The 15956-nt window shown below is 43.7% G+C and overlaps 1 protein-coding gene across 3 annotated transcripts; it reads left to right on the forward strand.

Annotated features, from left to right (window-relative positions):
- Nucleotides 1-4733: 4733 nt before the first annotated feature.
- adgrd2 (adhesion G protein-coupled receptor D2) lies at nucleotides 4734-15783 on the forward strand. 3 transcript variants are annotated; one of them, XM_027024167.3, is made up of 27 exons: nucleotides 4734-4879; nucleotides 5120-5249; nucleotides 5614-5663; nucleotides 5941-6016; nucleotides 6208-6444; nucleotides 6648-7280; nucleotides 7518-7646; nucleotides 7726-7811; nucleotides 7988-8266; nucleotides 8745-8856; nucleotides 9004-9135; nucleotides 9530-9638; nucleotides 9845-9950; nucleotides 10069-10124; nucleotides 10228-10354; nucleotides 10534-10637; nucleotides 10790-10892; nucleotides 11237-11390; nucleotides 11537-11670; nucleotides 11772-11887; nucleotides 12808-12928; nucleotides 13701-13742; nucleotides 13834-13887; nucleotides 14029-14170; nucleotides 14269-14327; nucleotides 14420-14450; nucleotides 14798-14924. In XM_027024167.3, exons 2-27 carry the CDS (start codon nucleotides 5174-5176, stop codon nucleotides 14809-14811), a joined length of 3282 nt encoding a protein of 1093 aa, XP_026879968.2. In that variant the 5' UTR covers nucleotides 4734-4879; nucleotides 5120-5173; the 3' UTR covers nucleotides 14812-14924. The 3 variants fall into 3 exon arrangements, with proteins under 3 accessions (XP_026879968.2, XP_026879969.2, XP_026879971.2); XM_027024168.3 differs by having other exon boundaries at nucleotides 5166-5249; XM_027024170.3 differs by having other exon boundaries at nucleotides 4734-5249; nucleotides 14921-15783.
- The last annotated feature ends 173 nt before the right edge of the window (nucleotides 15784-15956 follow it).

Consider the following 15956-nt stretch of genomic DNA (forward strand, 5'->3'; position numbering starts at 1 on the left):
TGTGTGTGTGTGTGTGTGTGTGTGTGTGTGTGTGTGTGTGAGTGTGTGTGTGTGTGTGTGAGTGTGTGTGCGTGTGTGTGTGTGAGTGTGTGTGTGCATGTGAGTGTGTGAGTGTTTGTGTGTGTGTGTGTGTGTGTGTGTGAGTGTGTGTGTGAGAGTGTGTATGCATGTGCGTGTGCGAGTGCGTGTGAGTGTGTGTGCGTGTGTGTGTGTGAGTGTTTGTGTGTGTGTGTGTGTCTGTGTGTGTGTGTGTTTGAGTGTGTGTATGTCTGTGTGTACGTGCGTGTGTGTGTGTGAGTGTGTGTGTGTGTGTGTGAGAGTGTGTGTGCGTGTGTGAGTGTGTGTGCGCGTGCGATTGTGCGCGTGTGAGTGCGTGTGTGTGTGCGAGTGCGTGTGCGTGCGTGAGTGCGTGTGAGTGTGTGCGTGTGTGAGCGCGTGTGTGTGTGTGTTTGCTGAAGTGTACAACACAGAAAAAAATACTAGAAAACTACTGGAATAAAGAGAATATTTTCATTTACCAAAAGTGACTGTTATTTTACTAATGTTAAAGAAAAATAAGTATTACATGTATAGTAAAATTGAATGAAATACACAAGTAATGAACTTAGCAAATAATTTGGATAATTTGGGAATGCTTAATAACTTATACGTTCCAGATTTTATGTTCTCTTTCAACCCAGAATGTCACTACCTACATGGCTGCAAAGAAATGACTCACAACCAACTTCACGGACTTTTGAGAAATGCTCTCCCTTTTCGAGGCCCTGATCTTTTTGTGTATCTCAGTTTTAGTCTATGCTCAAACATGCCACGAAATCAACTATTGTTCCCTCTGAGCTGCGTAGGTAACACAGTGCTGTTGTGTCCACAGCAAATTTTGTTACATTCTATTTTACTCGTTGGCACTGATGTTACCGAGACTAATCATGTTTAAATAATCATGATTAATGTGAGCAAATGTAACACCTAACTACAAACAGAAGCACCAGCTGAGCCACTGCACAATTTGCAATGTTTATTTATTTAATCTTTCTTTCTGTCTTTTTTTCTTTTTTTTCAGTATCTTCATGAATATACTTGGCATTATCTATTTATGACAATTACGTCGGCTATTAGTTGCAACATTAGAGAACGTAACATCATATAAAGTTAAAAATGACAACAGATTTTGAAGAAAGTTGAAACTCTGGAGAAGAAGAGCCACAGGAACAGTGTAGATTGGGCTGCAGTAGGTCCAGATTATTCCGAGGAGAAATAATGAACAGGACAGGCTGAGTTCAACTTACACCTCTCTCTTTTGCCTGCTGTGGCAGGGTGAACTTTAGGGTCAAACCAGGACAAACCAGTCATGTGGCATCATCACCAAAGCTGCACACCTGATTCTGCTCTGCCTTTTTCTGATTGGCCTAAAGTCTCTCCTCTCTTTCACTCCTTTGTCTGGTCCTTGACACCCTCTGCATTTATGGCGTACGGTTCTGAAAGATCGTTGCCATGGGGACGTGCTGGCTGGCAGAAGGTCTGATCGATGGTGGTAGGAGAATGGCTATAAACTGTGCCTGCTGCAGCTAGATTAGGGCTCAACAAACAAGTCTTACATGGACAAACAGGTCTCATGGGCCTTCGAACACAACTATTTGTTTATCAGTGAACATTCCTTTATTTCACTACTGCAGAATTTTCCAGACACTGACAATCCTAGAATGTCATATTATGGGAATCTTAAATGTTTTGCTTTATTTCATAGTTTAGTTAGAATTTCTAACATGTTACTGATTAGTAATGTTAGTAGCTAGGAGGTAACTGGAGAATCATGGCACAAAAAGCAGGTAATTCTGATAAGTAGCAATGTGTTTTACAATCCAGTGGCTTTTGTCCTTAATTAATGTCTTTTACGAGGCCTGATGGTTTTAACTGGTTGTGCACAGTAGGGTGCCTAAATTATGGTCCTAGCCCAATTGTGAGGGCTTCAACCAATCATATTTTCCTTCGGGTGAGGTGGTGTGTGTTTGCAATTCAAGTTTTCTAAGACCGCAAGACATGCAGGAACTAGGAAACCATAGGGGTTTTCATAACAACTCTATCATATATTTACCATAGTGGTGATGAGATTTAATCAGAGTAAAGGAACTCTTATCTTACATATCCCCCTGAGAGACTTAACATGCATCTCCATTCAGTATCACTAGATGGGAGATTGCAGTATCAATAAAATGCTAAAATAACAAAACAAGCGTTTGGAGTTACCAGTGCCCCATGGTGCACCAATCTTTAAATCGAGTTCTTCTGGGAATGTGCCCCTTCTTTTCGCGACGTGCAGGTCACTGTCTCTTTGTCTCTTCTGATCTGGGCCTGGAGACTATTTGACGTTGCCATGCCATTCTAAGAATTCTCACGTCGCCATGGAAATGCTCAGGGCCAAATGGCTGCTCACTGAATCTAACTGTTATGTAGGGAAAAAGAACATGGACACCAGTAATCCATTGTTCAGCTAGAATGCATGGATCAGAGTTGATTAAAGACGGCATTTGGCTGCCTCTCGCGTGGGGATGCATTTAAAGTGAAAAGGAAGAATGCAACAGAAAGAGGCACACACCTTTTGTTGTTTTACTTTTGCACACGTACGCACATGCAAGAAATAGTTCCGAGTATACGAGACATTGCATAACACATGAAAGTTACAATTCAAAAATTCTAACATGTAAAGGTACTTATTGCTCAATGGATACCTTTTATTTTTGCATTTTTTATGTACAAGAAGTGCTTGCTTTTAAGTTTTGTAAGTTTTATAAAGCTGGACTACTAACAAAGAACGGCTTTTTAGACTCTCCTTGGTTTTCTTTATCTGGATGTGTTGAATTGTCTTGAATAGCCTCTGTCAGTTGGTTAATGACTGGTCAAGCATCTCTCATGACAAAGCGAGGGTTTAAAAGGTACTTTCTAAGCTCAACACTCCAAACGCAACACACTGTGGTTGTCTGTTGCTTGGGGTTCCTTAAAAAACAGGCCCAGAGTTCTCCTCCTACTACCAAGGTAATAATGTCTATTTAAGTCCAGAAGTGCTGAGTTTTACAGCCTAAGATTCATTGCACCATAACTGACGTGCTAAACAACTGAGTGAGTCAGACACAAACCTCCCACTAACTCTATTCAACATGGCCGCCAGACTCAGGATCAATCAACCCTCACATTTTCTGTTGTTTTTAAAGAAAATGACTAAGCAGTACTCTTTTGTACCTTAAAATCGCTGTTAGCAGTGACATAGCCACATTGAAACATTAGAAGAATTCTGAAGGGCACAGTGAAATAAAATTTTTAAAAAGACCAGACAAGTGACATCAGTGCTTTTGGAATTCTTTTTAAAAATTAATTTAAAGTTCTCAGACCCAGCCTGTTAGCAACATTATTGCTATAAAAGTTCTGTTGTCAGTCACCCACAGTGTATCCCAACACGTGAACTCTATCTAGAAAGTTTTGCTGACTGCAGCCCAAATGTCTGCTCCACATGACTGAAGTTAATTGGTCTGTGGTCTTATTCCACCACCCAGTATAACTGCATGTCCTCGTAACTTGTTTCCCAGTCTGCTCTATTGCACATAACTCTGATTCTATTGTCTGGGAGCTCATGAAGAGTCCCTAGGACACCGGAGTTAAATAAGTGTGTAGGAATTCTTTCGGACAGTGTGTGGTCATAATTGTGGGCAGGCTGGCGATTGTTGAGGTGCAGGGCAGTCATGCCTTCCCTGTGAAGGGGAATTTTGTCTAAGAGGAGAATGCCTGGGGGGTTTAAAGTGTGTGGTGTTTTGACTAATTAACGTATGCTAGGTTTTTGCATAATTTGATGTGCACAGTGTCACTGTATTTTAAACCATTAACGTGTGTGATGGATAGAAGTATAAAAACGTGAAAACGGGAATTAGTTGTTTATTTTTAACATTAAATGAACATTAGTATGTCATTTATTTTTATTGTTGAGCCTCTCACCAGTACTTCCTCGCAGGGTTACGCTTGGGACCTCCGCTGAGGTGCCAAACTGGTTGTTCAAGTGTGAGTCCTGCACTCTTTGTTCATATTCAGACTGTGGCCTTTGGTGTGAGATCACACCTTTTGAGAAAACTAATAAAAGGGTTTGTTGTACACAGTGATATTAGGTCACAAACCTTATGATTTAATTAGGTCACAAAAACTGAAAGCGCCTCCTATCTTTTTATCAGCCTGTCAATTCATTATTTAGTTGGATTCCTGTCCTTTAGTCTCAATTTGTTTCTTATTTTTGCCTTTGTACTCCTTCCTTCCTGAAGAAGTGTTTATACCATATTTTAAAGCAATAGAAATACAATGCTGGCATTACACTTACAAGAATTGCTTCATTTTTTGCTTTGTTTTGGCCTATCTAAACAAAACTGAAAAATAGCTTGTACTTTTAAGGTATTTTATAGAATATATTATCTAATGCAGACCTCCTTGATCTTTCCTTGACGCGGTATCCAAACAGTATCCAAACATCCTGCTGATGTGTGTTTGTGTGTGTGTGTGCTGCTGCTTATTGACAGGCATAAAGCTAAAGCTTTCTGGAGTGCTGGACCCCTGGCTGCCCTTAATGAAGTCAGCGTGCCAAGTTTCACACTACTTGCGCAAAACGGCTTTAATACACGGGTCCATTAGCATGACAAAGCACTCTAGTGCATGGAGGGCTGAGCTAGAGGGGTGGACACAGAGAGGCTTCTGTATTCACCTTTACTCCACACACAGAGCGCTGCACATAGGACAAAGAGCCAGGACAGTGTTAGGGAGACCGATATGATTCTAGATAACTATGGTCCTGAAAGCCAGGGCTGAACTATTGGGAGAAGAAGAGAAGATAATTGGCATATAAACTCTGGTATATATTCTCTAATCTCTCCCTCTCTCTGTCTCTCTCTCTCTCTCTCTCTCTCTCTCTCTCTGTCTCTCTCTCTCTCTCACACACACACACACACACACACACACACACTCACACTCACACACACTCACACATCCACATACAGTATGAGATGTGCCTTAGTGACAGCCTCATGTGACATACAGTGTTCTTCTTCAGTTACTGGCACATACACATGTAAAAACAGAAACCTATGCGTAGTCTTCCACAGCTTGTGTCTCTCACAATTGCACACACACTTACACAGCAAGACAGATGTGTGGAAATACAGGCAAAGGAGCGTCGTACTGCAGGGAGCAAATGAGACACAGACACAGTCAACTACGCTTCTGTAAGTCCACTCTCTCTTTTTCTACATAAAATTACTAAATTACTCAAATTACTCAAGTTATTACTATTTTTACAACTTGTGTGTGACTTCATATGGTGTGTGTAGAATGCAGAAGTCAAGCATAGAATTTTGTCAAAAGCAGAACACTGCTTTGGGTACAGAGGAACTCCAGTTCACTGGCTTTTCTCTTAATTTCCACATGCAGTGCTGAACTGCTGGCTCTCTGACAGGCAAATCCTGTTTTTGTGTAGATGTCCAGTCTGTCTGTTCAACAGCAAGGCAGCTTGTTTTCTGGATGCTCAGAGGTTTTTTTTTTTTTTTTTTTTTAAGGTCAGTAATTGTTATTCCTGTTTTTTTAATCTAGATGGGAAGATGTCCCCAGTGCTTTTGATGGTGATTCTGGCCAGGACAATGGTAACTGAACAACCCTTTTTCGATTATTAGAGATTAGAGTTGTACAAAATAATTATGCAGTGCCCTATTGATCTATTTTGTCTGCATAGCTGATCATTAACCTACAATTTTATCTTAAAGTTTTTCATTATTTTTTCCTACAGTTTAAAATCTAGTCTAAAATTGTGTTCACATTTCTCTTGGAATACAGACACAATATATTATATCTTACAGCTTAAATCTTTTAAGACGGTGTTCATTTGTGTGTTGTGTTAATGTGCATGGTTTGGGACTGAAGATTGCAGTCAGCAGTAGCCCTGAAAACTCACTGAAAACGCAGCTGTTGCCAGACACAGCAGAGAGGTGTGTTGTGGGTGAGTTACTGAGTCACTTACTAAAGACCACACCTTACCAAAGATCGTAACTTAACACCAAACTCACACGTTATCCTTTCTTTGTATCACAAATAAAAAGAATATAATCACATATTGTTTCTTGTACAGTACAACCTTGTTGGCAAGCACATAAGATGAACCAGAGACAATTGAAACCTTTCCCAAAACAGATTTGAAGGACCCCCGGCCCCGTGTGTTTCAGACCTCAGAGACAGTGTTCCAGCTACTGAACATGTCTTGCAGTTACTCGCAAGCTTGGAGTTACTGTCAAAGACACTTTAGTTCCCTCACTGTTCCGGGTCTGGAGGATGATGAAGAGGGATCGAAACAGCTCCTCACCGATGCCAACATGCATCGGCCCATTTGGGTCAGCACTACCAACAGACTCGCCCCAACACCCCCTCTGAGTAAGTAAACCTAAACAGACTGACATCCAATGCGGATAACTATTTTGTTTGAAATACCCCTACAGGTTATATTGTTTAAGGATTATATGGCGTTACCTAGACCTTTTAAAATATAAATATATATATATAAATATTTGACAGAGTGGTGAATCACCTTGCTGACATGATGTTTACCAAATGAATTCTTTTTCTTAATTTCGCAGGTGTTGTTTCGTCAGGTTTATATTTCCCTGTTGAGTCTCAGGATGGCTATGCTCGCGTGGAGGCCTCATTCCCATCACTGCCTTCTGTGAGCGTGTGCGTGCGCGCGCAGTTTGACCCTCAGCACAAGAAGGTGTCCACGCTGTTTTCATACGCAGCACCTGTTTTTACGAATGAATTCCAGCTTCGTGGCTACGTGGATAAGGTGAAACCGCAGGTACTGCTGGCTCTCATAGTCCACGGAAAACACCACTCTTACAAAGCTTGGTTTACTAATGACGCGAATTGGCATCACATTTGTGTGACGTGGCAGAAAAGTGATGGATTTTGGGCTATTTATGTGGATGGTGTGCGACGTGATTCGGCCGCTGGAAAAGAGGTATCCCGGAATATTTATGGAAACGGGATACTTATTCTGGGACAGGACCAGGATTCCTTCGGGGGGAATTTCACAGAACCATTTGTTGGCAACATAACGGACCTAAATATTTGGGATATATCGCTGGATGAGACCCAGATTCGGACGATTCACGACTGTTCACCGGCCTTGAAACGGAAGCCATTCTTTAACTGGTTAGACCGTAACCTGACTATCCATGCTGTGAAGGAAGTACCAGCGAAAATGTTCTGTCCGGGTTAGTATATCAACGAACTTGTCGATGTTAACATTTTCTTTCATGTTACCACTGTGAAGATGTGTTGGTGCCTCAGAAGTGGGCCAATTCAATTAGAAACACATGTTGCGTACTCATTATTGTATGTGGGAGGTTGTGTGTAAAACACGGGTTAGGATCCATGAGGTAACTTGCCATGTAAAACTTATGTTAATGTCTGTAGGAAGGTGTTCCATCTCTCTCTGTGTTTACTCCCAGGACTGCAAAGACAGCCATCCAGAGAAGATGAGTACTGCAGGACTCTGTACGGCTGGAAAGGTGATGAGGCGCAATACAAAACCATCTCGTGTTCACAGACTTGGCCCTTCATCTGCAAAACCAGGAAAGGTGTGTTTGCATAGGTTTGTGATGTGAAATCTGCATGTGTGCGCATCCGTGGAAGACTGAACTGGGCTCCGTCTTATAGAGCGTTACGAGAAAAAGAAGGAGCTGGAGGAATCTCAGAACACTCATCCGAGTCCCTTCATGCAACATCTCATAAACAATGGCATGGTAACACCACACACACACACACACGCGCGCACAAACCACCTGCATTGTTCCCTATAAACAGTTCTCACTCCATTTGAGCCACTTGTTTAAGCCTAACCTTTTGAACTCTAAAAACTGATGTTAGAACACCGATGCTCTCTAATCTGTAGCCACTCAGCTCCTTCTCTTCCCGCCAGAGCACCGGCGACGTCCTTGACCCGTCCGACCCCGACGAGAGCTGGGATGTCTCCTTGCAATTGCTCAACGTCTCCGAGCGCTACCTGCGGGAGTCACTGGAACACCTGGAGAGCAGGGACATGCCAACTCTGGTGCAAATGCTCTCCCGTGTGGCTGATTTGCCCCCTGCTGCCAACAAGAGTTGCAGCGCTGCACACGCTTTGAGCCAGAGCTTTGTCAGTCTGGTGGATGCGCTCATCAGCCAAGGGACTGCATCCCAGTGGCAAGCTGTCAAAGAGGTGCAGAGACCGTCACAAAAGTGGCAGTTATTGGGGATGGTTGTATTCTGTTTGGAAAAATCTATGATTTATTTTTAAAACTGGGCAGTGATAGTTCAGTGGTTAAGGTAGTTAGAAGGTTGCCAGTTCAAGTCCCACTGCTGCCAAGTTGCCACTGTTGGGTCTGTGAGCAACACCCTTAACCCTCAATTGCTCAAATTCTATTCAGTCATAATTGTTAGTTGCTGGATAAAAGTGTCAGCTAAATAATGTAAATTTAGGTGAATAACGTATCTGTATGACACAGAAGGTGATCTCTTACTTTAAGTTTAGATGTTTTCCCTAGATTACGTATTGCTTTTTCTGTTTGTTACCACTGTGGATCACTGCAACAGAGTAAATATTCCAGTAGTTTATTACCAGCTTGTAAGTAGATGTGTACTGCCTGGATACCTTCACTTATGTAGTGATGCAGTTTCAGTTGTTCCATATGTTGCAGGTTGTGAGTGGACCAATGACGGTGGTGCAGACCCTTGACCGCATGGTGACCAAGATGAGTCCTCTGCTCCTGGAGGATAAACACAGTGTGCAAATACACTGCAACAACATCAGTGAGTCTCAGTCATCAACGAGTCTCAGTCTCAGAAACGCTTGCCGTTTCTGCGTGTGGTTATGGCCGTGCTTACGTTTTCTGTCACCCCCGCGTCCGTGGCCATCAGCAGAACAGCTAACCTTTTAAGTTCTGCCAAAAACTCCAGGATTGCAGGTCCAACAGAAGAATGTGTCAGAAACCTCCGGAGGATCCAAGTTCTGTGGTTCAGATGCCAGCCACACCAGCCTGGACTGCATCTCTATCCTGCCGCAGAGTATGCAGGACCTCCATTACAATGGTATCCGAACGAGTCTTCAGTTTCACTTTAATTCAGTTTGGCTAGAGGATACCTCCGAAGCGTTTCTTTATGCTAAGCTAAGGCTTGAACTTCACCCCTGCCAATTCTTATATTCTTACAATTCTTGTTATCCTTCATCACAAGCAGGGGCATTTCAGTTGAATGTCATATTGTGTAAGAAAATACACAAAACCTGCCCTCGAGTTTAACCTAAACCGTTGAGTTGTGTAGCAATTGTGAGGTTGTGAGGTCTTGTCACACCCATCTTAACAGTAGCTCTGTGCGTTGTATGCGTCTTGGAGACAGTAGATTTCACTGCTGGTAGTGTGTTCAGTCCTGAGGGAGCTAGCCGCACTGAATGGATGTTAACACCGATGCTTTTGTCTGTTCTTAGGCTTCAGGAAAGTGACTCTATTGAACACGTGGTACAACTCTTTGACGCCGCTTATGAATGGATCAAAGAATGTCACGGTCCCGCCCACCATCACGGATGGCTCCCTGAAGTAAGCCTTGCCGTTAGGAAACTGTTCGGGGTGGACTTTCCTCTCGGTTTCTGCAGGAAAATCTCCCGCTCTAACACTCGGGCAGCGTTGCTTCTTCACTTTTAAAACGGGCCTTTGGTCTCCTCCTCTTGCCCGCCTGCCTATAACGGCGACAACAGTGTGAGGTTGTGCTGATTGGTGTTGTGCTGCTTGTACCCGGGTGTCAGGTTCGTGGAGACAGTGCTGGGGTCCACGGTCATCTCCAGCGTGGTGGTGGGGGACGGTCAGCGCATCAGCCTGGGTGTGCAGTTCACACTGCAACACCAAATTCAGGTAGCACATGCTGGGGTTGAGTTCATTGGTGAATTAGCTTATTACAACAGCATCTTTTAGTATTGTCAATGCATGGCTTCCCAATGAGCAGTGCTCTGTTTTTGTTTTGTTTTTTTAGAACACTTCAGGAGTGTATTATAATCCAGTCTGTGCATTCTGGGATTTTACCCTCATGTAAGTGTGTTTTTGTCCTATTAATATCCATGAACGTGTTATTCTAACTTGTTTCTTCAGCTGGGACTATGTTCTCCTCACATGTTTGTCATGGCTTCCCCAGGCCACAGGATGGAGGAGGATGGTCCACTGTTGGTTGTGAGGTCGTTTCCTTTCAAAAAGAATCTACTACCTGTTACTGTAACCACACCACCAACTTTGCTCTGCTTCTGCAGATATATGATGTACAGGTAGGCCTTTATCCCATCATTTCACGTGATGAATCAAAAGACAAAGGTTCTAGAAATTTTAGCCCCATAGAATATTTTGTTGGTGTTATGGTGGTAGATTCTGAAGTTTGTAAATCAGATATGGCCACTGATGTTTGTGTATGCGGTTGTGGCTGTTTGGGCACATGTATGCTTTGCAGTTCAGCCCGGAGAATGACAAAGGCCTACAGATTCTTAGTTTCATTGGCTGTGGAGCATCTCTGTGTGGCTTGAGTTTCACGTTGATTATTTTCATCGCTGTTGGGTGAGTACTGTTTTGTGTGTGTGTGTTCACACATGGAAGAGCACATGCACACACAATGTCCTGTAGACAGAAGTTCAGTGTCTAAATTATTACAGTGTTTGTTTTTGTTTTGTTGTTTTGTTGTTTTTTTCTTGCTTTGTGTCTCCCCCTAGTGTTCCAAAGTCAGATCGCACCACAGTACATAAGAATCTAATAGTCGCTTTGGCTGCAGCTCAGTTACTGCTGATCTTAAGTTACTGGGCCACTGCTAACCAGGTACACAACAACGTCCTTCACACCAACATTTCCATTAATATATAATCAACTCAAATTTCCTTGGTAAAATATTTTCATTCTAATGTTCGTTGGATGTGCTTTGGCTGATGGATGCCCTACTGTTGGTTATTGTCATGTTCCGCTGGTTTGGTTAGCAGATTTGTCAATATGTTGAGTGTCGTGAACCAGTTACAGAGCCCCACAGCACTGTGTGCGTGCGCGCGTGTGTGTGTGTGTGTGTGTGTGTGTGCGCGTGTGTGTGTGTGCGTGCGCGTGTGCGTGTGTGCGTGTGTGTGCGTGCGTGTGTGTGTGTGTGTGTGTGTGTGTGTGTGTGTGTGTTCTAGGAGATATGTTTGTTGGTGACGGTGCTCCTCCACCTGTTTTTCCTCTCCTCCTTCTGCTGGATGCTGGTGGAGGGGCTGCTGCTCTGGAGCAAAGTCGTCTCCGTCAATGTTAACGAGGACAGGAGGATGAGATTCTACTACATCTTAGGCTGGGGTAACGTGCGTGCGTGCGTGCGTGCGTGTTTTCTTGTCTTCTGGAGTTTTCCAGTCCTTACATTTCTTCTTGTTCTATGCTGATGACATATTAACACAAAGGACTGATGAACATCTCTGACGATGCTTGTGTCTGCCCCCCCCCAGGTCTGCCTGTTGTCATAGTTGCTGTAACCTTGACGGTCTCCCTGAATAGGTACAAGGCTGAGAAGTACTGCTGGCTCAACACTGAGTCTAATATCATCTGGGCTTTTGTAGGGCCCGTGCTGTTTGTGCTGGCGGTAAGTGAGTCACAGCTGTGTGTGTGTGTGTGTGTGTGTGCGCGCGCGCATGCCAAGCATGTGCGTGACATGCCACGTTTACCCATGCCGCCTCTTCTCAGGTCAACTCCGTGGTGTTGTGTCGGGTCGTCATGGTGACCATCTCCAGTGCCTGTCGCCGGGCAAAGATGCACGCGCCCAGCTCGGCTTCGAAACCCCGTCCTCTGGACCTGACCTGGTGAGGCTCCGCCCCTCTGACACCTCACACTTGAGGGCCATGTAGAGCCCAGTTGTGTGGTTTTAAATTTTGTAGGTTGATCAAGTCACTGGGCGAATTTTGATGCCACACCACGCCAGAGTAAAAAGACGTCACTGTGAGACTCTGCTGTGTGCCTCTCTAGAGTTACTGCACTGAGAGTCTGGACATGGTTATAAACCAGTAAAGCACATTTCTGTGGTCAAAAAAAATGAGGTAAATGGTTTTCTTCCTTCCAGTGTCTGCTACGACTGTTCTGTTACCTGGAATGTTTTTTTTTTTTTTTTTTTTTTTTTTTTTTTTAAATTGTATTTATCTGCTTAATTTAGAACTGATCTGAGTGTCATCAGAATCTATTAACTCTGGGGTCACTCTGGACAGTTACTGGTGCAATACCTAATATTCATTATGTTATCGTGTCTTTCTACTGGTAACTCTCTCTCTCTCTTTTTTTTTATTGTTATTTCTATTTTTGCCATAAAATGACTCCATAATTAAAATGCCAAATTTAGGACTAAAGTAAGGTTATTGCTTTTAATTTTAATTTTTTGACAAAGCCTTTGATTCTGGCATCTGTCACGTCCGTGTTGGGCTTTGTCGTGACACCCGCGCAGTGCCTCTGCCCACTCGCAGAATTGGGTGCTGTTGACACTCTTCTACAGTCGAGTGCAGCGGAGGGTTGGAAGGACGATGTCAGGGAGCGTTTGCACTGGCGAACAAAGGCCTGTGGCCTTGAGCTTGAGCTAGAGTCAAACGTGAGGGTCACCAGACCACTAGAACAGCAGCCCCACTGGCGCTGTTTGGACAGGAGCACTTATGTGTGTGTATGTGTGTGTGTGTGTGTGTGTGTGTGTGTGTGTGTGTGTGTGTGTGTGTGTGTGTGTGTGTGCGCGCGTGCGTAGGGCAGCAACGCGGCCCGTGTTGATCCTGTTACCGGTTCTGGGACTTACCTGGCTGTGTGGAATACTGGTGCACCTTTCCGTGGTTCTGGCCTACCTGTTCATTGTACTCAATGCCTTTCAGGTAATGCGTGTGTGCGCGAGAATGTGTGAATGCTTGATGGTGCATTATATAGAGCGAGACGAGAGGAGAAGGCTCTGTGGTACCTCAGAATGAGACCTCCACTATGTTTGCCCATTAGCCTTATCTGTGCTCATTAGATAAAACTCATAACTCAAATACATTTGTTTGAGTGAACCTTTTTTTTTTGCTCTTTTTTGATCTTTACATCCTTTTTTTTTTATCCACATCCCTTTCTCTTCCTCTATAACTCCTGTGTTTCTCTCTCTCTATCTATCCCTTTCCCTGCCTCTCTCACTTTCACACAGCGAGCATGGCCGTTGACTGACCCCAAGCGGGGCTTGTTAATGTAGATTTACGCTGTGTGCTGAGGAAAGAGATAGCAGGCGCGGGGGGAGATGGAGCAGAGTAGGAGGCTCAGGAGTGGGTCCCGTGTTTGGAAGGGAGCCTTGCTGATATAATTAGCCTGCGCAGATCTATCATTGCTTTTCCCTGTACTGACTACTGAGGTGAAGATGTGCTTGGATCCCAGAAGAAAGAAGGATTTGTTTCAGTGTCTTGTGGGGGAAATATGGCCTTGTGGAAGTGCTATTGGCTCAGTATCCTCCAGTCTGGAAACTGATTTGAACATTTTTAAGCTGCATGCCACTTCTGTGTACATTTACTTTTAAATCCACTAAGAAATACATTCGTGTGTGTGTGTGTTTCAGTTGGCGGTCTTTTTGATTTCTGAGCCAGTACTGATGCATGGTTTCTTTTCTTGTCTCTTCTACAGGGCATGTACATATTTTTTGTCTATGCAGTTTACAGTAGTGAGGTAGGCCACAACACCCTTCTCAGGCTTTCTTATGTAGATATTGCATATAAATTGTGCTGTTGTGACCTAATGTGACCCAACTGGCCGACAGGTGCAAACTGCCATAAAAAGAATTCAGGAGAAGAGGAAAGCGCTGTCCTTTAGTGTAAGGAAAAAACTGATCAGCTCTCTCTCTCTCTCTCTCTCTCACTCACTCACACACACCAACACACAAACAAAAATATATTTTAAAAAGACATAGCCTTTATCCTCCTTTTGACTTGGATGTCTGTTCCTGGTTTCACAGAATTGTTCTCACCCAATCAGTTCATCTCAAAAGACTCCTGGTGTATCGTGGGTAGAGAGTCTACCGCCACCTTCGAGCCCAGACAGCAGTAGCTTTAGCAATATCACCAGCTCCACAGCCAGCTCCCTCATGTTTAAGAACGGTGTGTCTCTGCATGTGTCTCTGTGTGCATGTCCATCTCTTTCTCACTTTCCCTTGAACTCTCTCATTTTAATCTGAGATTTTCCTTTCCCACTTTAGAAAGTTTCATCAATGACAGCTTGGTAAACTTCTCAATAAAGCCAGCTTCAGGAAATCAGGTAAGCATTGCCCTGCTTCCCCAGTACTGGTTTTGCATGCTTAACGCTGTTGCTCTCCTTCTCACTCATGACTGTGACCCTCTTCTCTGTAGGTGGTTCAGCTGATGGCATTCAAACCCTCAGGTGAGCTCTGCTATAGGTGCTTATAATACCTAAGAAGAAACACTTCAGACCACGCTGCTGAGCGACGTCTTTGATGGAGGCCTCTAAACAGTTGTCACACAGTTGTGTTGAGGCAGCAAACTCTAGAGGGCGCTGTAATTCCTACTAAAACAGAAATATGATCTCTTAAGACACACACACACACACACACACACATACATACTTATATATGTTTATCTGTACCACAGGTTTCACCACAGTTGATGCAAAACTTTTTTAGTTTAAAGTGCAGAACGGCAGAAGTAATTGCACCTCTGTTGGTTGAAACAGAAATGTAAAGTGTTTTATACGTATTCCTCCTTTTTCAGGGGCCCATCAATAAGTGTATAATCGGCCACTCGCTGGGGCTCCCGTTGCCCTATTGGTGCATACGGTAACGTTGATTGGCCCACTGAACTACATTGCTTTCTCTGGATCTCTATCTCTTATAGCCTGTTGAAGAGAGGCCACTATTGGAATACACTGGCATACCTCAAGTGGACACGCACACGGACACACACAGATACATACTTACCCTCTCTGTCTGCACCCCATACACCTTCCTCCTCCCAAAGTTGGAGCGACACGGTGCTGGTGCTCGGGGCGAGTCTCGTCTCGCCACGGCGGTAACGGGACCGGCGCCTGAGTGAAGTAGCTCGAGCCACCCCACACCGTCCCTCCCCTCTCTTACGGCTCATTTGCCTGAAACTGCTAAACGCAAGCCCGGTGGCAGGCCGCCACACCCACCGCACATGCCGCTTTGACCAGACGGCGCTTTCGCTGTCGAAGAGGATTTAACTGTGGATGTAACTGGGTAGCTAACGTAGATGCAGTTTGCTGAAAACTAAGTGCTGTGAACGCAACACCTATCAGTCTGCTGCCTAGCAGCGTGGACGGATTTTGCCTGTGTGTTGTGCAAAAGACATTTTTAAAACGACACGCTCCAGTCTTGGTGGGCCTATATGAAGTAGACTAATTTTTGCATTGAACGTGAGGATGGAATAGACGATGTGGATTAGTGAGGTGTAGTTAAAAGTAGCTGTGTAGCGTTTGTGTTAGTTTTCCTTAAAAAAGGGGGGGGGGGGGATATTGACATTTAATGGAGATATGTGCATTTGTTTTCCATGCCAAAAAAATGATCATCATTCATTTTTTGACAATAATGATAATCATAAATAAAACTGCTACAAAACTTCCACATCTTCTAGTAGTAAAAATGATAATAATAATAATAATAATAATACAGCAATGTATGTAGCTGCAGAGCAGATTCTTTTGTGAATGATGCAGCATAAAGTCAATTTCTAAAACCTAAGATTCTATTTTTTAAATTTCTGTCTAATCCTGGCATTTACCCAGCACTCACACATGAAGCTGTGCTCATTAACATCATCAAAAATCATTTCTTCTGCTGTATGAGGTCCAGTTGAAGCCTCTTGTTTCCCTAAAAGCAGGACTAAAAGGGGAGAGCGACAGCCAATCGAAATG

This window comes from Electrophorus electricus, chromosome 20 (assembly GCF_041902795.1).
Source record: "Electrophorus electricus isolate QZ-2024a chromosome 20, ASM4190279v1, whole genome shotgun sequence".
Classification (NCBI taxonomy): Eukaryota; Metazoa; Chordata; class Actinopteri; order Gymnotiformes; family Gymnotidae; genus Electrophorus; species Electrophorus electricus.